The sequence below is a fragment of the Cervus canadensis genome, chromosome 15 (assembly GCF_019320065.1).
Source record: "Cervus canadensis isolate Bull #8, Minnesota chromosome 15, ASM1932006v1, whole genome shotgun sequence".
In the NCBI taxonomy this organism is placed as follows: Eukaryota; Metazoa; Chordata; class Mammalia; order Artiodactyla; family Cervidae; genus Cervus; species Cervus canadensis.
In genome coordinates this window covers 51,543,338-51,568,183 of record NC_057400.1, presented here as the reverse complement: position 1 = coordinate 51,568,183, position 24,846 = coordinate 51,543,338, and the positions used below count along the sequence as shown (strand labels likewise).

Genomic DNA, 24,846 nt, shown 5'->3' with positions numbered 1-24,846 from the left:
ATTTCCAAATGGTCACATCTCTAATTAAAGGACCTCAAATGGCACCTGATTTTCTACGTCATGGAATTTTTACTTTATTTATTTCAGATTTTTATTTTAAGCAGTAGTCTTTGGATGCAGGAATGCACAAATTCAAGGATTCCCTCTAATTGGAAAGGAATGTTTAAGTACAATTAATAATATTTTTGAAAGCCAACAACTGTTTTCCAAAAGAGGAGTACATTTTTTTTTGTTTCAAACTGGATCACAAATTACTGTATTTTTCTTACAATAGTGCTGAACTTTTATTTGAGGTTTTCTGTTTCTGAAAAGCAGACATGATGGATTGAAATAAAAGATAATTTATTGCAATGCTTACTTTCATGTGCAGAGAGAAGCAGTGTAATTGTAATTTACAGTAGCTGTCAAGAAAAAATCCATCACAGATGACATTAAAATGACTTATTTTGCCTGAGCCACTTATTGTTTAAATGTGCATAATCTAATAGAAAGAGATTATTTTTAAAAATCTGTTTTATATTCTTCTAAATTAATATCAAAACATATACTTATGAATTAAACATTAAAAACCATTCATTGATACTTTCATCATGACATTTACAAGGATAAGTTTAAATTATTTTTGATTGAACTGTCACATATTTGTGATGCATGAATCTACACATTCACAGTATTCTCATATGTACAGCTCATATCATCTAAGGATAATTACAAAAATACAGATTTAGAAATATTTTAACGCAAATGGAGGTACAGTGAGCATAATAACGCTGTAACCTAAAGATCACTAGACATCCCTCATAAAAAAGAAGGGCACAGAGAGAACTCTTTTAGCCAATACTTCTTCGGAGATATCCTATTCTTCAGGTTTCAGAGAATTTCAAAATTTCCTATAAAGATCACCAGGTTTTTGACATGATACTACTGAAAGAGTAGCGAGAGGCTATGCAAACGATGGTGAATATCTTAAACGAGGCTGAGTTGAAAGATGTTTGTAAACCTTTGGTCTATAATGATTCAGAGTACTTCTGGCTTAAAGGTGGAGACTGTTTATTTACTCCCTTGAGAGTTTGCCTGAATAAGAAAAGGCGAAATAACAGATGTCCAGAAACACTGCCTTAACACATTAGAACAAATATTTGTTAGACTCAGGGCCAGTTTCCTCCTCAGAGGCAGACACAAACCATCTAAATAATGAAATGCATTAGAGTAACGGAAAAAGTTCATTGTCTATGTTATTTTTCACATAGTTTTGTAAGTGCGGTTGTCGGCACTGATCTGGTTTTCAAAGGAGCTTGTACATGCAAATTCATTCTCTACGAAAACTGACCTTTGCATCCAGATAGCTAAAATTCAATGTCACTTTCAATTTTACTCTTCTTTTTCTTCTTTTTTTTTTTATGTAGCTAGAATTAATGTAGTGAATATGTAATGAAATGCATTATCCTGCATGGAGATTTATCAGATTTTCCGACTGAATGCTATGCTTTGCTAGTACTAGCTGGAGTTCACCTGCATGTTGGTGTGGCGTGTGGCTCTTTTTTGTAAAGAGTTAAGTCGTACACAAAAAAAGGGAACAAAGGTCAGCACCCAGCCGCCACTTGAATGTGAGATTTTTCTTTTTATTCCCCTTGATGTATACTAGGCTCTATGTTATTAGTCTTAATGATGGAAAATTGTAGTGTTGATACAAATCTTTTTTTCAAAGTAGTAGGCGGGAGCTCCATTTGTTAGTAAGTTTTTTTGTGACTAAAAGCCACGGACAGTACATTTATGTAGCAGTAAAAGGCCTAGATGCTCTTTCCATAGCAGAGCTAATTATTCCTACTGTGACCTTACTGATCTAGCCTGTTCCTAGTACGTCTCATCTGCACGCCTGTTCCTCTGTGTAGATGGTGTCAGAGAATATGAAAAACCCTATAATGAAACCATTTTCATGATGGAGAAAGGCTACTGGAGTTGCACTTGCTACAAAGAGGCTCAATTATATGAGTAATTGTGATAATTTTCTACATTCATAGCCTTCAATGGGGAAAAAAGAATGAGAGCCACAAAGGAAAATTACTTTAACAAGAAAGTACAGAGAGTAAAAATGGAAGAAGAGACAAAAAAAGGGGAAAAAAAACAGAAAAAAAAAGTTTAAAAAATAGATCTGGAGGGAGGAATAGCGAGACAGGGAGAACAACAGAAATGCTCAAAAGCCCATGTGCAGCTGTGTTGCACAATTAAATTGAATTTTTTTTTTCTGCAGTTGATGAATGTGACTACTGCAAATGTGCCTCTGTAGTTAGCTATCATTTGTTGTTCCGTGACAGGAAAAGGATAATTACCTCTCAGAGAGAATCAAAGGCTGACATGCCCTTTAGACACAGCCATGAATGCAGAGCTCGATAGAATGCTTGAATAAGAATCTAGTGTTCTCTGCCCCCTTCTACTGAAGAATAAATTTTGTTAAAATGCAAGAGCACCACCAGTAAATTTGTTGAACCCTAGGTGTTCAAAAATATGAGGTACATCTATCGACTCATCCCATTTGCAAAAATAAAACTGCATTTTGAATTCATTTCTATTATATTCATGGACAGTAAGATAGTGAGATATGCATTAAATTTCTTTTCCCAGTAGGGGTCTGATTCAACATTTCCTATGAAAGAACAGAGAGACACTATCCTTTTTTCCCAGGCTAGTTAGCCTATAATTTAAAACTGTCAAAAACACAATTTTGTTCAAAGTCTTCAATAAAAGCTTCTCCGATATAACCCAAAGAGATTTTACTAAAGTTTGATTCAGGCACTGTTACAATATTTTTAAAGCCATAAATACATTTAACTGATATTTTACTGCCTTTTTTCTTAAAGTATTCGAAGGCTTACGAAGAAAAAAGGCAGCATCTTTTCAAGGTGACTAAGCCTTCCGTCCTTCAGACAAATGGGAAGTATTCAATGGTTCATATTAATGAGAGCAGTACTTTAAAAGGTACCAGTGTAACCATCTTTAACAAAATATGTTACTTTTAAATGAAAACACATATCCTGCACATCTACTTCAAAACAGTTAGGGGAAAAAAAAGAGATCTAAAGTAGGTAACAGATTACAAAGAAAAGTCTTGAATTCAGAAAATACACATACTCTCAAAAAGCAAGCACAGAAGGCTGTGTGGAAAGTAAACAGTGGTTTACAGGAAAAATGAACCAGACCAAAAAAGAAGATCACCCTTTCAGGCTGTTTGCTAATGCACTAATTTGAAAGGTAAGCCTTGCTTGAGCTAATGCTTTTTATCTTTCTGTCACAGGAATAATTTCACTTCATGCCTTTATAAAATCTAGCTTTTCTCCAGTCTCCTATTCAAGATTTGAGATACTTACCTCTTCTTAGCTACTCTTCCATGTTTGGTATGAGTTTGAATATAGGAACACTACAGACCAACACGTTGAGCTAAAATTAAAGCAGTCATATAAATATTGCTTGCTGCTTCTATAAGTTTCTTTGTTGACCTGATACAATTCACTTTTTTGAAATCTTTCTTTTTTTTAAACTCAGGGAACAGCACTGCACCCTGGCAGTTCACATACTGATATCAGACTGAAATGATGGTTCTAAATCACAAAACATGTCATCAACTTTACACCAAGCCACCAGTAACCTTTGTACCATCTGCCAACCCTCCCTTTATTTGTCACTGCAAGGCTTACCTGATTGTGTTTCCAATGACAGAGAAGGGAGCCCCCGCTCTGCAAGCCGCAATTGCTTCATCTCTACACCTCCTGGCAACCTCCACTAACTTTTTACCACATTCATCCACATTGCCCACCAAAAATGTCTCAGAGGTGTCTCCATGGTAGCCATTGTAGTAAACCTAAACACAGGCAGAAATGTACAAGTATGTCCTTGTTTAAAAATCTATTCTCCTACGGTGCATTCCTTTATATATTTAGTAGATTCATGTGTTTCACCCTTCCGGAATTACTAAGTTTACCTACAAAAAATAACCTTACAGAAACATGAAAAAGGTACACAATGATATTACAAAAGTTTAAATAAATACATGACTAGCATGGCTCTTTCAGCACTATGATTATCAATATTCTTTAACATTTTGAGTCCTCATTTTATTTCTGAGGCAAAATTATATATGCAAAAATAGTGACCAAAGACATTGACCCATGATTACTACAATAGGTTTAGAGAATTCAGAAGTATTTAACACAGTGAAAAGTTTCTTCAAGTGTCATAAAAATACTTATCTTTTATTTACCAGCCCCACACTTGGAAGTGATAGATAATGACAACAAGAAATAAGATAGATGTATCAGTGTTATAACAGACAGAAGAAGAATTCAGTTCCAAGAACTGACGTGGCTCAATATCGGAATGAAATAAGTTATAGAAAAATCCTGTATGGAAGTGAAATCTTAATCAAATGTTCCAGATAGCAGAATGTTAACAGAAAACACTATACATGGATTTTTAAAGAATCAGAATATAACAAAACAGGTTTAAGAATAAAATTACAGAAAATAGCATTTTATCTGTCTTCAATGACTCAGAAGGCCCTGCAGGATCTTGAAAGACACTATATTCATTATAAAAATCAATAATTACCAAACACTGTAATAAATACAGAAGGTAGAGGAGACTGGTTGAATATTGATCCTTTGATATAGCATGGAATTTGCTATTTTGCATAAATTTGTCCTATGTAATTATTTTTCACATTTCTCTTTCTCATGAAGTAGAATGCAGAAACTATAATAAAAAAGATGTTTATCTGAGCTTTCTGTTTTAATATGGAATTAATCTGTATACTCTTCTTCATTAAAAATACTTTTATATGCTCTGTAAGGGAGGCAGGAGAAGTCTGTATCTTCCCTTTTCAAGTCAGGAAATGGAGGCACAGACAAGTGACTTGTCTAAGGTTAGTGGCAGAAAACAAGAGGCAGATCCAGGTCAATATGATGGATTCTTGGCTTCTAATCAAGTGTTTTTCCTACTATATCAAGTGACCTTGCAATACAACAGTGTTTTATATATTTATTCCCATTTGTAACCCAAGAGAGTACAAATTTTTACTTTATACACAAGAAGATAACATTTATTAATAAAGAGTAATTATTAAGACAAAATCGTAACTCTGAATGCTTCTATAGTTGCTATTCAAGTAAAAATGTATTTAAAAAATCATTATTTGCCTTTTCATATTACTTTTCACTAGTCTAAAAATGACTACTTGAAAGATTCAATATATAAGGAAATAATACTTTTGAAAGTCTGTGGCAATTATCTATAATTACTGTTTTTATCCACAAACTATTCTTGTTTTATACTTCATTTATTTAATTCTTCACTTATTAATAATTTAATAACATTTAACATGTTTACTGAGCAACTATTATGGGGTATCACATCACCTTTTTTTTTAAACATTCAACTTTCAAGGGGAAGTCTATTTTCTTGTGATATATACTAGATGTAAGCAATTATAAAATGTAATGAGTATTTTCTGATAAGTAATGAAGCCTTTCATTTAATAAAATATTTCATGAGAAATATAATTGAAGTTACTGACCTATATGTTTCCTTGGTCCCTTCACATTTCCCTGTGCACGTGCTTAGCTGCGTCCAACTCTTTGCAACCCCATAGACTGTAGCCTACGAGGCTCCTCTGTCCACAGAATTTCCCAGGCAAGAATACTGGAGTGGATTGTCATTCCCTTCTCCAGGGGATCTTCCTGACCCAGGGATCGAACCCACATCTTTTGTGTCTCCTGCATTGGCAGGCAGATTCTTTACCACTGTGCCATGCGAAAAGTCCTCACATTTTGAGACACTTGAAAACATTTCACTTTGATCATTTGAATGTTAAAAATGAAATTGTTTACTGAAAGTCTTCAGGAAACTTAGGAAAGGCAGAGACTATTCTCTTTGGGCACATTGGAAACAGGCGGAAGGGCGTGCTGATTTCATTGAAAGCAGCAATTTTTATTAGGGGTGATTAGGTGAGATAATAAATGGATAGCCTCTAAGTCAGGTATAATCCAAAAGAAAAATGCATCATGAAAAATACTTTATTTCATGTATACTTCATAAAATACCTCCTTCTACATATTCTGAGCTGGAGAGAGAGCAACAATATATGTGGAACAAATGTCCAAATATTCTAAGTAGGACAAAATGATATAGAGAGTATTCACCATAAAAGAATTTTTGGCTATATACTAAGACAAATTGATATGAAGAGAAAAGGTTGAACTAATTTAAACAACTAAAAACAGACTGAACTAAACTACTGCATGCTAACCTCTACCACATTCCCACTCCCATCCAAGTTTCATGACCTGGACATGAAATCACTATTATTAAGAATATTTTCTCACTAATAGAAATGCTGTCTGTCTCAACTAGTTCTCAGCAGATGTTTACTTTATATTTATTTATTTAAAATATACTTATTAATCATCAGATGTATAGAATTTTTTACAATCTCCATTATCCTAAGGTACCATTTCATAATTTTTTAGTAAAACGAACTGCCAAAGCACAAGTAACCTAAGTCTGAGAACTATGAAAGGCTAAGAAAATTAGAAAAGGTTAGAGCTTGTACAGTGTGAAGTTCCTGTGTTAAATTACCTGGGGCTGTTATTTGAAAGAAAGGCTGTTAACCATTTGGTGAAAACTTAAGTTCAAGAGAGAAAAGCACTCTGCGTGTATGCTTCGAGTTCAAGGCTGTCTATACCAGAAATGGAATACAACGTTACCTTCAGGGATTTTAATAAATCTAAGGAACACTGCTAGCAAAAGAGTTTCTGTCCAAATAGACTGACACACACAGGCCAATGTAGCCCCTAATGACAGAGTAAGATAATGACAGGCCCCACTCAAAATCAGCAGGAAGAGGAAGATCAATCTTGGCAGAGTGAAGGAAAAATGCTGGCTTTCTTCGCCTTAGCTCATCTCATATATATCTAGCTTCAGCAGCTGCCCAGTGCTGTAGGGCTCTGCATTAACTACACAGTGGATCAATAACAATTACACCTTCTCAAAAACATGACACATAGCAGGATTGGGTTGACATTTCACTTAGGCCAACATTGATCTCAGTGCATCTGATTCCAGCCCTAAATTCAAGTCAGGCCTGGGTTTACTTGGAATAAACACAGCGTTAAAGACAAAAAAGGAAACCAGCTGCTTGCGTCTGGGTCTGGAAGTAAACAGCACTTCCATCGGCGCATTTCACGTTTTCAATCCACTCTTCTTCCTGTTGCTACCAGCAATTCTGAAGTTGATCAAAGACTGTTTTTTATATGATTTACTCACCGTGACATCAATGTTGATAATATCTCCATCCTGAAGAGGTCGACTGAAACATAAACAGAAAAAAAAAATGATGATAGATCCCAATAAAAGGAATATAAAAATAAATACCTAATGACTACCATCAGAAGCCCAATGAATAGTGATGATAATTCAGAGTGGAGAAGGACTGAGTGGAATAACTGTATCTGATCTTTAACTTAAATTAGTCATATCATTTTTACTAGAAATACATAATATGAACATGTATCATCACTGTTTAAAAATCTACTTATTCTCAACAAAATATACTTATTATTACCTTAATTTTGCAAAGAGCCAAAACAATAGTAGATGGTTAAAAATTTGAGATGGTAAAAGAAATATTTAATGTACAACCACCTTTTCAGATTACGTATTGCTTTAACAAACATTAAATGGTGGTATTATGTCCATTTAGAAACAAAATACTTCAGAATTGTTGCTTTACCATAATCGGTTTCAAAAGTTTGCAAGCAGGTTTCAATTAAACTATAGTGTCTTTCAACATACATTATAGATCTTACTTTCATGTTTCAGTTTCCAAAGGAAGAATATGTTATTAAGCAATGAATACCTGTCAGGAATACCATGACAAAGCACGTTGTTTACAGAGGTACAAACGGATTTTGGAAAACCTCCATAGCCTAGAGGTGAGGGGTAGGCATCATGACTGATTATTTCCTGATGAACAAGAGCATCTATCTCTTCAGTTGTCATGTCAACCTGAAATATTAAATAAAGAAATTGTGAAGTGACAGTTGGAGATATCTCCTATATTTATTGACTATGCCTACAACCCTTCCAGAAGAGGTTGTACAAATTTACTGTGATAAACTTGTGATACAACATTTTAATTAATTATGATTAACACCAAAATCCTAAACTGTGCCTTTCTGACAATTGTTTGGGTACATGGCGGTGTTATGGGCTATTAGGAAATGGCCATTTTAAACTCTAAGATCCTTTCAATCACTTGTGAATCATTAAATGACAGGATTCCTTTTTAGCCTGAAGATTTAAAATACACAGTTCTGAGGCAATTCCTTCCTCTTCTTCAGTGGTTAGTGGCCTCAGCTGATCAAAGCATATAAATTCTCAAAAGGATCTTCAGTTGAGGTGACAAAGCTTGAAAAGTAGGTCAACCCATGCCTTTTTATCCCAGCAAAACATTACATGGGTTTTGCAGTGATGGCATGGAAGTTACGGATCATTATCTGAAAAAATTAGTTTGATAAATTTTGTAGAGATTCTGGTTCACTAATCTTGATTTCTTTCATATCAAAACAAATCAATGTGTTTTTAAAAATATTTTTCCCTTACTAGAAGATATCCAATTGCTCCCCAACTAAAAGAAAAGTAAAATCAAAAAAAAAAAAAACAAAAAACTAAAATCAAGTTTTGTGGGCACATAAAGACTGTCTCCATGAACTCATATATCATAAGTAAAAAGTCTAAAACAAGATCTTTTATTGAAAATTAACATTCCTTCAACTGTTTTATGTTATTTTATATTCACATATGGTTAATTGTGTTCCTATAATAAGTCTATCACACAGATGTTACACTAAGTGTTTCATATTTGAGTCTCATTTCCTAAATGCTGCCCACCTTTTGGAAACTATAGGCCAGTATTTTCTTTTATGATCCTTACAGAGCAGGATTCAGATTCAGTTTCAGATTATTCTGAAAGACCTAAATCTTATAGTAAGATAGTTGCATACAATTACATTGCTGAATTACCTACAGCTTGGTGTGTCTGGTCTGATCTTTCTTTGCAGAACCAATGCAAGAAAATAGGAGACAAAGTATGAGGCAAAGCAACTCTTCAGGCACAAGAAATAATGTGGGGAATAAAAGCAGAAATTACAGGCAGGAGTAAGAAGGCAGAAGTCAAAGCTGTCTGTCATGCAGCAACTTGGATAGGCTGACTGAGCCCAAGCTATCTTCTGAATTCTGCTCCTTAACAGTGAATTTGGATTTTAAATTATCTTTTGAATAAACAGAAAATATACAATTCTTGTCCCCTATCCCAAGGTTTTACTTAATTTTTAACAAATTAGATGTGTACAAAAGAAGAGTTAAAGGAAACAGGGAAAAGGGGGGGAAGGTTTGCTGCCCTTTAGGCAAGTCTTTCGAGGTTTCATGAGACGCCACCTTTAAACTCTTCCCGGCCAAGAGGAGGACATGTCGGGCCAGCTGACAAGCCTGGCGAAGCCCTTGAATCTGATCTTCATTCTTAACTTCTATGCTGTCTCCCCAGTCGGGTACTATTCCTGTCGTCACATAGTCTGGCTTCTTTATGTGCTTGAGGAAAAAGGATTGAAAACGAAGATCAGAACCCAGCGCACGACAATGGGATCATTTTTTCGCACACAGCCTCCTGCTTCATGGAGCTCTGCCCTTCCTGCCGGAGCACCGACCTCCAAAGCCAGCACAACAGACCCTCCAGGCTGCCCCCGGTTCCTTCCCCTGCCCTTTTGAACTTAACGTGGCCTGTTAGTGCTGCCTCTGGATGGTCTGTTAACCTTACTGGTGCTTTGAGTCACGCTGGACTGAAGGAGACTTCTGGTCAAAACAAACAGAAGTTTTCTTTTCTTCCTCCTCCAACCCTGTTAGAATTGCCATTGATGACAAATAGCACCAAGTTCCCCAACCGCCAAATGGTTAATTAAGAGTGCTTTCATCTCCTCGACACAAAGATAAAATTTATGCAAAGGGTAGCCCACAACACCCTCTCCCAATGAATGTATGTAAAAGGCAGACTGTCAAGTTCATGGATGTCTATCAAATACACACTTCCCCTACATGTTGCAACTGTACCCAAACTAAGAAGGAACTAGAGGACGAAACAAAACAGCTCTTTTGCCTTTTCCTTTCTTTTCCCCCAAGTACATAAAAAATACTTGGAACACTTTCATAATGTGTCAAAAACAAACTCCTCCCTCCTCTGAAACTCAAAATGTTCAACTCTGACCACCCGTGGAGAACCTTCTCCCCTACTAACTGAAATTCATGGGCAAAATTCAGAAAATAAATACTGTCTCACACACAGAGCTCCTTTCAGACCCAGGTTTTGCATAGCTCTTTACCAACTATTTATGGCAACTGCTACATGAGTTTTGTTGAACAGCACCCAGTAAGGCTACACAGACGTTGGGGACAGGAAGCTGAGGGCGATAACACTATTCAGTGAACATCACAGCAACTGTGGAAGGGCGAAGGTTAGGGCTCCGTGCTTTGTGAACGGCATCACACAGGATTTAAGGACCTTCACTTATTCCTGTGTTCAGATGGGCCTCTCTGACACAGGTAACACCACGGCTTGGGCTGCCACAGCCAAGCGTAGAATGAGCATCTTCCCTCCTTTGGCTTCGGTGCCGGCGCCCACAAAGCGCTCCGTCTCCACCGCCCCGCCTCCTCCCGGCTATGCAATCTGGCCAGGTTACAACCACAGGCAGAAGGGCTGTTGGCTTGTCACTGAAATTCTAGAACAATACATTCACCTCTCTGGAGACTTCTTTTTTGTTTTCAACGAAGGAAACACCAGAGACATACTCTGGGCTCTGGTGGCCTGTCTTGTCATCTCTTGTCACAAAAATGGGCCACTCACCTTCAGGGAGTATGATATACTTAATGTGGATTTACTATCCCGCAAAAAAAAGTCATAGAAAGAGGGAAAGCAGGTGATTTTCAAGGCAAATCTTTCTTTCTTTCAGCTATTCTCACTCTTCCTAAATGATCCCCACACCTCCTTTACATTGCATTTGGAAAAATGGATAGTCTTTCACAGAATTATACTCTCTGAAAAAAATCAAGAATGCTTTGAGACAAGATGTTTTATCTAATTTACTCTAAAGGACAACTGAAAGACAGCATTAATAGTAACACAGAAAATGTAAAAGCAAGCTTTAGGGAAAAAACGCCTAGTGTATTGGTTTCAAGGAATCTTTCTTAAATGATTCCAACTGTCGTCAAAAAAATTTTTTTTAAAAGTTAAGAAACTACATACATAGAATCTTATCTTCATGGTAGAAATTTAATATGGAAAATTTCATGATAGGAATTTAAATTCTAAAAGAATTAAGCAGTTAGAAGCCCAGTGCCTTACTTTAAAAAGTGAATATTATAGAACTGCAGGATGTTAACACTTCCCAAATCACAGTTTTATATCACAGACCAAGTTTAAAAATTATAATTCAGACGGCTCAGAAATCAAAGGTGCAAAAACACCCCATCGCTTCTGTAGTTAACCTTTTTCTTGGCTGGAAAAAGCAACAGATAATAGGCAGTGCAGTACCTTAGGGACTGGATGAGCTGGAGAAACTGCAGCCGGGAAAACTATACTGTGGGAAATCTCTCTTTGTCTCCGGAAAAAGAAATTTCTTCTTTGTTGACGGCTTGACTGCTTGTGTAAGTAGATATGATTGAGCGGTGACGAGAAAATCCTATGACAACCTGGGAGCAGAAATAGACATATGTTAAGTAAAAAAAAAAACAAAACCAAAAACCTACTTAGTGCTACATTTTTCAGTTGTGTCGTTGTCTATTAAATCATTATAATAATCCTTTATTGGTTCAAAAAAGAAAAAGCTCCAAACAGAAAGGAAAGCAGTGATATTCTGAGCTCTACTACAATAGTAGTACAGCATATTTATTAGCTAATGCTATGTTTACTTAAATGTTTGACAATGGAAAACTCTACCCTAGTGGGAAACAAACATATAGAAACATTTGCGAAACACCAGGTCTATAAAAAGAGCAATTTGTGCTGTGGTACCTTAAACGCAGCCATGTCCAGGATGACCCTAGATTCAGGGTACCGTTTGGGTGGCTTTATATTCTTTAAGGTCGTTTTCCTTTCCCGAATCCTGGACAAATTGCCAGCTGCACTTTTTTGCCCTCGATAGGATTACTACTCTGTGTTAAATTCATGTGCAGCGAGGCATTATACTGAAATTCATTGTAATGAAAGCTCAAATCAGATAAAGACTAAATAGTAAAAATGTAGGGTGCAACCCTGAAAGAAAATGAATGTAGGCTCAAAAAGTACCCACAACTGGAATTTAGAAATATCTATCAAAATTTTAAATGCATATATCCTTTGACTTGTCGGCTCATCTCCTAGGGCTCTACCGTATGCAGTGATGGAAGTGTGACGATGAACTGCAGCACTGTTTGTGATAGAAAAAAATGAGCAATAATCCAAATGTCCATCCATAGGGGACTGGTTAAATATATTATGGTAAATCTACACAACAGAAGACGGAAAAGTAGAGGGGTATTAAAGAGAAAAAGCTAAATCATCTCTGCATATTGATATAGGAAGAAGTCACAATATATTGCTAGGAAATGCTGAGCAGTATGTATGAAAAACTCATTAAGGTAAAAAGAGCTTATGCATTTATATAAGTTTGTATATGCCTATAAAATTTCTGAAGATTGATATTCATCAATAGTGGTTATTTCTGGGGCATCTGATTGGGGCTGGGGTGGGAAGGAAGACTTCCTGATTCATTCTATTTTCTCTAAACTAATAGACTTTTAGGAACATTCACTTGCATTATTTTTATAATTAAAACAGTAGTTTAAATCTCCCTTTCATGCCATAATTGCATGTCAGGGACTGGAAAACTACAATCCAAAGGGCAAATCCAGCCTGCTTCCTGTTTTCATAGAGCCAACAACTTGAAAATGATTTTTATGTTTATGAATGGTTGAAAAAAATCATAAGAAAAATCCCATTTTATAACATGAAATTATGCAAAATTCAAACTTCAGTGCCCATAAATCCATAAATAAAGAGTTATTGGAACATAGTTATACTCATTCACTTATAATTAGTCATGGCCGCTTTTGCACGACAGTAGCAAAGTTGAATAGCTGTGACAGAGAACATGTGACTCACAAGGCCTAACATATTTACTACCTGCCCCTTAGAGAAGTTTGTCAACTCCGGATCTAGAGAACTCATTCTCAAAATGTGATGCCCAGACCAGCATCTGAGTATCACATGGGGAAAAGATGCAAATTCTTGGGCCCCTCCTCAATTTACTGACCCAAACTGTGGGATGAATTCAGGGATCTGTGTTTAACAAACCCTCACCCAGGGTGATTCTCATGCACACTAAAGTTTCAGAATTACTGGCCTAGAGTAATGGAAACACAAATTGCAGGTGAGTATTGGCCCCAAAACTCAAGATCTCTAAGTGAATTGGAAAGAGGCACAGATGCAAACAGACTCCAATGGTCATTGATTCAGTGTCATAGTAGAAAGTTAGTCACTCAGTGATGTCTGACTCTTTTGTGACCCCTTGAACTGCAGCCCACCAGGCTCCTCTGTCCATGGAGTTCTCTAGGGAAGATTACTGGAGTGTGTAGCCATTTCCTTCTCTAGGGGCTCTTCCCCCCCAGGGATTGAACCCAGGTCTCCTGTATTGCAGGAAGATTCTTTACCATCTGAGCCACCAGGGAAGCCTGTCAGGGTCATAAGTTTCACTTAATTATGTTCTTCCAGAAAGTTGAATATAATATTGTTGAAAACCTACAGAGCTATTTCAGGTATTATTTTAAACAATTCCAAATACCAGACAAAGTACTGCCAGGAATATCACCTTTGTTTGATAGAGGCAGATACATATTCCCTAAAGTTTATAAAGTACAATATTTCCCTAAAGACACCACCACCATCCCCAGGGGTGTTAACTGGTCTAAGAGGGGGTAGGGTAGTTTCCTAGTAAAAGTGATAGCTAGAAATCAGAAGCCTGGACTTTTGTCTCAGCTCTACGGGCCTCAAGTGAGGATTAATTGGGATAAAGTATGTGAAAGTGCCTTACATTTAGTAGATGCTCAAAAAACAGTAGTTCCTTCAAGAATACTTAAAAAAGCAAAATGAGAAAGAAACTATGGGCTTCACTATAGCTTCCAGTACTGAGAACTTATGGTTGTTGTTCAGTTGCTAAGTGGTGTCTTGAGATGACTGTTTGCGACCCCATGAACCACAGCATGCCAGGCTTCCCTGTCCTTCACTATTCCCAGTTTGCTCAAATTCATATCCATCAAGTCAGTGATGCCATCCAACCATCTCACCCTCTGCCACCCTCATATCCTTCTGCCCTCAATCATTCCCAGCATTGCGGTCCCCTCCAATGCTCTTCACATTGGGTGGCCAAAGTATTGGAGCTTTAGCTTCACTATTAGTCCTTCCAAAGAATATTCAGGGTTGATTTCCTTTAGGATGGACTGGTTGGATCTCCTTGCTGTTCAAGGGACTCTCAACAGTCTTCTCCAACACCACAGTTCAAAAGCATCAATTCTTCAGTGCTCAGCTTTCTTTATGGTCCAACTCTTACATTCATACATGACTACTGGAAAAACCATAGCTTTGACTAGACGGACCTTTGTCAGCAAAGTGATGTCTCTGCTTTTTAATACCCAGTCTAGGTTTGTCATAGCTTTTTCACTGAGAACTTATTATGTATCAATTACTGCACTAGGCCCTTTACATATGTTAGCTCATTAACATTCATGAGAGCCATGTAAGTTGTGACCTGCTATCACTCCGCTCCACAGTTGAAGATGCAGAGGTACACAAAGGTAAGTAACTCCCCCCAGAGTGCAAAGCTGAGGGGACACAGGTCAATTTGCCGTCATAAAGTATATTCCTCTTCCACGCATTAGAAACATGAGCTAACAACACACAAAGAAACACTCTGAAAATGTAAAAGTCATCCGAAAGCTATTAAAAGTTACTATTTTTTTTTTCCAAAAGTGGTGATGGGTTGGCCTAATCTGTCCTCTTTCTCAAGCCAAACTCCCTTTGCTGACCAGATACATGCTGCAGGGAGGTGACTTACAGAGGTTTGGCTGGACAGTCTGTCAATTGTTATCATTGTTCAGTTGCTCAATCATGTCCAACTTTTGCGACCCCATGGACTGCAGCATGCAAGGCTTCCCTGTCCTTCGCCATCTCCCAGAACTTGCTCAAACTCACGTCCATTGAGTTGGTGATGCCATCCAACCATCTCATCCTCTGTCATCCGCTTCTCTTCCTGCCTTCAATCTATCCCAGCATCAGGGTCTTTTCCAGTGAGTCAGCTCTTCCCATCAGGTGGCCAAAGTATTGCAGCTTCAGCATCAGTTCTTCTAATGAATACCCAGGACTGATCTCCTTTAGGATCAACTGGTTGGATCTCCTTGCAGTCCAAGGGACTCTCAAGAGTCTTCTCCAACACCACAGTTCAAAAGCATCAGTTCTTCAGCACTCAAGTCTTCTTTATGGTCCAACTCTCACATCCATACATGACTACTGAAAAAACCATAGTTTGACTATACTGATCTTTGCCAGCAAAGTAATGTCTCTGCTTTTTAATATGCTGTCTAGGTTGGTCATAGCTTTTCTTCCAAGGAGCAAGCATCTTAATTTCAAGGCTGCAGTCATCATCTGCAGTGATTCTGGAGCCTAAGAAAACAAAGTCTGTCACTGTTTCCATTGTTTCCCCATCTGTTTGCCGTGAAGTGATGGGACCAGATGCCATGATCTTTGTTTTCTGAATGCTGAGCTTTAAGCCATCTTTTTCACTCTCCTCTTTTACTTTCATAAAGAGGCTCTTTAGTCTGTGGATACAGAATGGAAAATCTGGATCCCAGCTATGACCAAGGAAAGGCTCAGGTGGAATCAATCAATGATTCTGAGCTCCCTAACTGCATACCTGCTGCTGCTGCTGCTGCTAAGTTGCTTCAGTCGTGTCCGACTCTGCAACCCCATAGACGGCAGCCCACCAGGCTCCCCTGTCCCTGGGATTCTCCAGGCAAGAACACTGGAGTGGGTTGCCATTTCCTTCTCCAATGCATTAAAGTGAAAAGTGAAAGTGAAGTCACTCAGTCGTGTCTGACTCTGAGCGACCCCATGGACTGCAGCCTACCAGGCTCCTCTGTCCATGGGATTTTCCAGGCAAGAGTACTGGAGTGGGGTGCCATTGCCTTCTCCGAACTGCATCCCTAGGTAGGACCAAAGCCAACCTCCTAAATGTTTCCCTTCTGAGAAAAGCATGTATTATGATGACTATTAATGACGATAAGACTAATAAAAGTAGTAACAGTGATAGTGGTTAACACTTCATAGCCAGTTTCTATAATTAAGCAGAGTTCTGGGTGATCCACACACATGAGCCCTTGCCATTGCTGTTAGGGACTGGGACAGCTGTTGATGTCACTACTTCATGGATGAGGAACCAAGACACACCTCTGGTGGCCCCAGCAAGAGTCCTAGAAGTCCCAATCCAGGGCTGGGCCTGCTGCTCCAAGCTGCCTTTCAACATTGTGCACGGGCTCTAGTAGCTGGCATGCTTGGCTAGAAAGTGTGTTTTTTCAGGGATTCAATTTCAAAGAAATTTTTTTTTTTAATCATGAAAAAAATAAACATCATGAGACCAGCCAACATTCAGAAAGAATGTATTTTTCATGAAAAGTTTTAGAATTGATCTAACTGGGAGGCATTGCAGTAGTGAGAATAATACTAACTTTGAAGTCAGACAGATCTTGAGTTACCAAAACTGAGCCCCACTTTCCTCACCACTAAATGGGAACAGTAGTGCTTTCCTCACCACAAGGCTGTTGTGAGAATTGGCAGAAATAACATTATCCTCAAACCGTCTTTAAAAAGTAGGCGCTCTATGGAGGAATTCCCTGGTGACCTAGTAGTTAGAATTCTAGGCTTTCACTGTTGTGGCCTGGGTTCAACCCCTGGTGGGGGGACTGAGATCCCACAAGCCATATCGTGTGGCCCCAAAAAAAAAAAAGGAGGTGCTCCATAAAAGTTTCTGTCTCTTCCTTTCCCCTCTCAACACTGAACATGTTTACCTTAGGCCTCAAAATGTGCTTATTCTTTTATTTGACAATTCTTACTGAGCTCCTCCTGGGCTTCCCCAGCGGCTCAGCTGGTAAAGAATCTGCCTACAGTGCGGGAGACCTGGCTTCCATCCCTGGGTTGGGAAGATCCCCTGGAGAAGGGAAAGGCTTCCCACTCCAGTATTCTGGCTTGGAGAGTTCCATGGGGGTCGCAAAGGGTCAGACACGACAATGTGACTTTCACTACTGAGCTCCTCCTATATGCCATGCTTTAGACATGCGGTAAACGAAGTGACAAAGTCCCTCTCTGGGTGCTCACATTCCGTGGTGAGACATGGGCAAGAAGCAAGCCAACAAATACATTCAATTATATCAGATGGTGATATTCTTGATGAAAAATCGGCCTAAGTGACACAGCATTGGAGCTAGAGATTCTGCTCCTGGACCTGCCAGGAACTAAGTGTGTGACCCTGAGCAGTAACCACAGTGGACACGGCTGAGATCTTACTGGAGCCAAGCTCTGCGCTGAGCACTTCACAGACACTACCCACTGCTACAGAAGACGAGCTTCCCAGATTGCTCATCTGTAAAGAATCTGCCTGCCAATGCAGGAGACGTCAGAGACGCAGTTTGATCTCTGGGTGGATAAGATCCCCTGGAGAAAGAAATGGCAACCCACTCCAGTACGCTTGCTTGGGAAATCCCATGGATAGAGGAGCCTGGGGTGGGGGTGGGGGGTGGGGGGCTACAGTCCATGCAGTCGCAAAAAGGCGAATATGACTGACCACTGAGCACGCATGCGCAGAAGACATTAAAGGGAGGGAGATGAGCTTCATAATCTTTGAGGTCTCTTTCAGCTCTGACAGTTGTGCCTTCATTCAGCGGTTTCTGACTTCTGTCATGCTACAACCCAGGCCGTGGGATGATGTGGAATCTGATCAACTTTATGACTCATGAAGGTTTTTTTCAATGCAGCTGATAACACGAAAGAGACAGAACCTTTATCAGTATTATCAAGTTCAAGGAGACAGTCATTACAGGGGGAATCTTTCCTATGTCCTTAAACTCAAGGCATGAAGTCATCAGGACTCTACTAGGGTATCTGAATGAGGCTTTTGAGACATTCATTTCTAAAATGAACAGCGTTGCCAACATACCTGTTCTGCTAAATAATGAGCTCGCTGCCAAAAAAGAGGCAGGCACCCCCCCCCCCAACACACACAAATGACTTAAACATTGGGAACATAGCCTGAATATATTCAATCTGTTGACAATTATGGTTTTGCAAAGTACTCGGCAACTCTACTTTCATAAGATATTTTTTATTGGAAGCAAAATATTTTCTTTTAATCTGATAAAAGATACCCTATAAATGTTGTCACAAAGTAACAGGATAATAAGGTACCATACTGTGTTTATTCCACTAACTATTCATTACAAACCAAAAAAAATAACAGTTTAGTGTTTTTACAGGTGAAATGAAGAAATGGTCTTACATCAATATGTGCCTTTAGAAGATAATGGCTCTCCAATTAAATGTGGCATAAAAATGTGTGTGTGGGGGGAAATCCTTAACTTTGCTTATCATAGTGTAATTAATAAATAACAATTGGGCTTCCCTGGTGACTCAGCGGTAAAGAATCCACCTGCCAACGCAGGAGACACAGGTTCAATCCCTGATCCAGGAAGATCCTACATGCCGGGGAGCAACTAAGCCCATGGGCCACAACTACTGAAGCCTGCTTGCCCCAGAGCCTGTGCTCTGAAGCAGGGGAAGCCACCACAACTAGAGAGTAACCCCGACTCACCACATCTAGACAAAAGCCCGCACAGCAACAAAGATACAGCACAGTCATAAATAAATAAATAAAAATTTTTTAAAATAAATAAACAGCAATTAGCAAATTTTCTAAATGCAGAGTGAGCAAAATTAAAATCTATCCCAATTACATTCAGGGTCACAAACTACATTATCTATTAGAGATTATTCTAGAAAAGGTTTGTTGAATTTCCTATATATTTCCTTTCTTTGTAAAAGCACTGCTTTGCACATCCAAAATGAATACATATGAGACACATCAGCTATATGTCAATTTTAAAAGATAATTAAATAGAAAAACAGCTAATACAGTTATAAGAAGAACAATATAAGAATAATACAATATTGTAAGAACAATACAAGAAGAACAGATACAGTTGTAAGAAGAACTTTTTATAACTATATCTAATTTCCAACTTGCTACTGTCAATGTTACAGTCAATTTGATGCATGGATGTCAATCATCAGAGGCAGGGACACCAGGTAGGTTTCCATCAGCCTCAGGACTGGCCCCTTGGTCTTCTGGGAACCATCATTCACCCAAGACACACAGCAAATCCTCTTTTGTTAAAAGTTATTTTCAGGAAAGAAGGGGCATGTTGGCTACTCTGAAGTTTAGGACACACCAGTAGGAAATCATCAGAAACCTTAGAAGACAGCCCTGATCAGCAAGGAGCTGCTTTGGACTAATTTGATCTTAAAACACATGATCATAGTGAGTGTTGTCACTGTCAATTATGGAACAGAAACTCTATATAGTTTCCTTAGGCAGTAAATCTATACGTTATTTGTTATGAATACTAGAATACTTAGTTATCACAGGTAATAATAAGAATTTATTTTCAGTGTCATAAAAACCCTATCAGCTCCTAGTTTAAGCTGAACGTCTCTTGAAATTGCTGTATGTCCTTTGGATCCTGCGGCACATTTTTCATATCCTAAATTTGCATTTGCAATGTAAATCTACATTATGGTTTTAAATATTTTCATGTTCAGTAATAACGTCAATTTCTAAAAGCTGCATTTTATTTCCCTTTACCAATTAAGTCTGAAAGGTGAGACTGCTGAATTCAAGTATGATGGGGGAGGAATGCATTCAAAATAACTAATATTGCTGCACACTACATGCCCTATATTCACTGGCCTCTTACTCAGGGTCCATTTTAATTGTTATCTGCGCATGCATTCTATACCACATAATGAAATGCTTCCATTTCACCCACTGAGCCCTGGGTTTTTATGTGCACCTCTACTAATGACCCTTAATTAAACCGATTTTACCCTTGGAAATGCAAGTTTTCTTTTGGTCAACAAGTATTTTTTTTTTTTTGGTCAACAAGTATTTTTAAGGGAGGTTCTGAATGAACTTTCAAAGAGACATTTAAAATGCTTATTATCTTAAACAAAGTACGTTTGTACTCAAGTGTGGGCTACCAGTACCTCTGTTTCATTGTACATTTCCGGGGAAGCACTTTTACCCTGCACAGTGCCATCAATTCAAAGTTATGGTATATTTCAGAGGCTTCAAGTATCTGGGCAGAAAACAACACAATAAAGTGGCCTGTGTAACTTTACATTAGCCAATAATGTCAACCAGAGATAATATGCAATTTAAAAGACACCCTGTAAAATGTCTTGCTGAACGTATTTGTTCATAATGATGAGCAAATGCCAAAGTCTAGTAACAAAACTATTATTTATAGCGTATCAACATCTAATTGATTTTACAAATGGAGGCAATTATTTTGGATGGAGGGAGGGATGCCTGCCAGATTTAAATGATTTATGATTACTAAGAGAGAAAACAACAATGCTTCACTAATTCATTTTCAAATATGGCTCTTACACTTATTGATGATTTTAATTTTAAATCAAATTATTTCCTAAAATAATATATTCATGTTAAAAAAAAAAAAGCAACTTTGTGACAGCAATCTGAGATATTTTGAACTGTTTAGAAATACTGGTTCCTACAGTAGGCTCAGGAGGGACTGTCCCACAGAAAGACATTTTCAAGGTGCTGATTTAGAACCACAGAAAGATCGCACTTCATGAACGCCAACCAATTACCCAGGGAAGAAGCACAGGCTCTCATAGCATGGGGAATGCAGCCATGCATATTTCCTGACCTAAAACACTGATGGTCCACTTGATAGATTTGATAACTTGCACAAATGTCGTGAAAGGAAAATTAAATAGTCTGCCTCACTCGCTGTAGCTCCCATTGATTTTTATAATCCAGTACTAAGAGGTACATGTTTCAAAAGTAAATGAGAAAGATTGAAAGTTTCTTCCCATTTCAAGGAGACTACAGAGGAGAGAAGCTCACATTTCACAAGAAATAACCTGTGCATCTGTTGAAGAAGAAGCTGGTGGAGGGGGCGGGGAGCGGGAATCCAAACAGCTAGGAGAATGCCCCAGGCTGAAGCAGATACTGATTGGGGCAAAGCTAAAGGACAAGGGCCCTCGGAACTAAACAAAAGCAAATTCATTCTGTTGACAGATGTTGATTACATCAAAGCAACAAGGAACTCCCCTCAACTCATAACTTTTTTAAAAAACAATTAATACCTCTCTACAATCTATACAATAAGGACAAAGTACATTTTTAACTCAATCATAACAAACATTATTAAACTTGTTTTTTAAAAGTTTCAGTTGAGTTCTGGTGTGTTTTTAGCCATGGGCTTCTCCAAACAGTGCTTTATTCATTCCCATGGACATGTCTGGAGAGCTAAGCTGGCCATACCATCAGCCCCTTCCTTCCAGGGGTTAACTGCTCTGGCTGCCAAATAAAATACAGAGCAAGCCATGTAATTATGGAGACAGTCAAAGGGCAGGCTCTATTTTGAAATCTATTTGCACAGACAAGGTCTTCCAATTGAGCTTACAGGAAACAAGCTGGTAAAGAGCCTCCTTTTCCCCAGATGCGTTCCACACTTTTTCTCCAACTCAGGAAATCATGGATATGGACACCATACACCATTACTTCCTGGATTTCAACCTAAGATGCCATTACAAGGAGAAGAGTGGATCTGTTTCACAAACCTGTAAAAAAAAAACCTTTTTTTTTTTTTTTCTTAATTAACAGCATTTGGCAACAGCCTCTGGATGATAAAGCTCCAGTGTTTATTAAACATTTCTCAAGAGGATGCAGGCCAATTTTTATGCAGGTACTGGAAAACAGATCACTTTCTTTAATGCTCAAAATAAAGCACACAGTCTAGAGTATACTGGCATAAATACTTGTCTGAAATAAAGGTTCTACTTGACATCCAACACTGTTGTCCTTGAAGTTATTTATAGCTAAGACTGCTAAAACAGAAACAAAGATTCCATGGAAATAAAAAAAGAAATATGCAAAGTATTTTAAGTGATGAAAAAAAAAAGTCACAAGTCACTTTTATGCTAAAACATAAAAATCTGCCCTAGATGCTAAGAGGTCTAAGTTTGCCAATTTTATGAGACTTTATCATTCTCATATTAAGATAGAATTGGGCCACTACAACAAACAAAACTAACTAGCCAGGGCTTCCCTGGTGGCTCAGTGATAAAGAACCTGCCTGCCTGTGCAGGAGACACAGGTTCGATCCCTGATCCAGGAAGATCCCCATGCCGGGGAACAACTAAGCCCATGTACCACTATTGAGTCTGTGCTCTACAGCCTGGGAGCCACAACGACCGAGCCCATGTGCTGCAACTACTGAAGCCCTCACGCCCTGAAGCCCAAACTGCACAAGATAGGTGACTGCCATTAGAAACCCACACACTGCAACGAAGAGTAGCCCCCGCTGGACACAACTAGAGAAAAGCCTGTGCAGCCATGAAGACGCAGAGCAGCTATAAAGAAAAAAATATAATAGTAATAAAAAAACAATTAAATAGTCAAATGAAGGTGAGATAGTAGTCCTCATCGCACATACGAGGCTATGGATGTCAGAACTCACCATCAAGCCCCCAAACCAAAGCCTGGGAATCCCGGTTCTAGAGAAGATGAGCTGGAAAGCCAGCCACAGAGCACTTCTGGGAAGAGGAACGGGCAGCGCCTGAGGGCACCCTCCACCAATAATAACAACATTCAGGAAAGATGCCTGGGTCAAGGCAAAACATGACCTTCCCTGCGGCTCCATCAGGAAGTTGGCTTCCCTTTTCCTTTTAAAAAATGTATCAATACTAACTGATAGAGTATAACGTCAATGACAAGTTCAGGAATGGGTTGAGGAAAAATATTTCGTTTCTTGACAAGAGCAAATTGGATAATATGTGATTATTCATTAATTTACGCCACCAGCAACTAGGGATCTGTGGTTTAAACAAAAAGCATTCCTCTCTTTTTGGGCCACAAAAACAACCCAACCCATTCTGGAAACACAGATCCATAAGTATACCTATTTAATAAAGTAGAGTCATATTTGTGAAGCTAGAAAAAAGTTCCTTTAGGCTGGCCCAACGCTAGCCTGGGGAAGAATGTCAAAGATTATAGTAAGACACAAAATCTAAAACTAAAAGCAGATCATTTAAGTGGATAAGTGGAAGTTACATAGAAATGATTAATCTGTAAAAGGAACTAAGGCTATTATATGAAATTTCTCCATTTAAGGTAAAAAATATTTAGTTCAAAATTTGAATTTAAATTCATTTTTATAATTATAAAATATTGAGTCACACTGAAGTAGTATATACTTAGAAAATCCCATTGTGTCTCGGCTAAAGTTTAGAGAAAAGCAGCTTTTTAACACTTCAACAATACATATACTCAGGCAACTTCTTGGACAAAGAAATACTGTATCCTTTCATGGGAAATAAAGGAGCTGTTTATTAGGGCTGTGGTTAAAATGTAATAATTCATTCTAGTTGAGCCCTGTGGAAAATGTCATCAAAATATCATTTTCTTTGCCAGATTTTCTGCATGCCGTGATATCATTTAAATACAGAATAAAAGACAAGCTCTGATCAGAGTAGAAGTACGACACCAAAATGACCCAAAAGCAAACATTCATTCTGTCAAAGTAACAGGAAAGAATTTCACACAGTCCTGATACCCAAAAAATGCACACTTCTAGGTTAGCACAGAACATCTGGCAAACTTCAACTTTCCAACGTCTCTCAAAAAAAAAAAAAAAAAATTCCTGTTACCTCACATAGTTGGGTTAGAGGAAAAAATAGGAAAAAAATTATATTAGAGAACACAAGAAAGCATTAGAAAGAGCAATTTCACAGAAATGACAAATGGAATTCAATTTTAGAGAAAGTCTGTATAAAAATATAATCAGCTTAAGAATTCACATACTAAGAAAGTTCTTTAATTCTTTAAAAAAGACTGTTCTTAAATACTACTGTCATGTAAAATACTACTCAAAATATTAGCTATTTGGATAAAAATATCAAGTAACAGAAGATATTGGAACTTATATTTTATGATCAAAGGTACAGCTTTAGTATAAATATTTTCAATTGTATTAAAGCATTGAAAAGCGCAATTTTAGTCTCTCACAACAGGGTCAACTGAATTCTACATGCAACATGATATAGTTATATTGTTGGATGTATTTCTTTTCCTCTTTTCCTTTCTTTCTTTCTTTCTATGAGCCCTTTAAAGTTATTTATGCAAACAACTGATATAAACTAGCTAAGAGCTTTCACCCAAACTTCAGTATCATTAGCTTCCCTGGTGGCACAGACAGTAAAGAATCTGCCTGCAATGCAGGAGACCTGGGTTTGAACCCTGGGTTGGGAAGACCCCTGGAGGAGGGCATGGCAATCCACTCCAGTACTCTTGTCTGGAGAATCCCCATGGACAGAAGAACCTGGCAGGCTACAGTCCATGGGGTCACAAAGAGTTGGACACA

At 38.1% G+C, this 24,846-nt stretch overlaps 1 protein-coding gene across 3 annotated transcripts in view; it reads right to left on the bottom strand.

Moving 5' to 3' along the window:
• The window catches only part of METAP1D (methionyl aminopeptidase type 1D, mitochondrial), a 71,289-nt gene that overhangs the window by 5,970 nt on the left and 40,473 nt on the right, over positions 1-24,846 (bottom strand). For all 3 annotated transcript variants that reach the window (XR_006273171.1, XR_006273170.1, XM_043487937.1), the window contains exons 2-6: positions 11,630-11,787; positions 9,487-9,636; positions 7,907-8,055; positions 7,315-7,357; positions 3,693-3,856 (exon numbers count right to left, since the gene is read on the bottom strand). Coding sequence is in view for 1 of the 3 variants with exons in the window: in XM_043487937.1 (XP_043343872.1) it covers positions 3,693-3,856; positions 7,315-7,357; positions 7,907-8,055; positions 9,487-9,636; positions 11,630-11,787 (664 nt within the window). In the remaining 2 variants the exon portion in view is untranslated. The remainder of the gene's footprint in view (positions 1-3,692; positions 3,857-7,314; positions 7,358-7,906; positions 8,056-9,486; positions 9,637-11,629; positions 11,788-24,846) is intronic.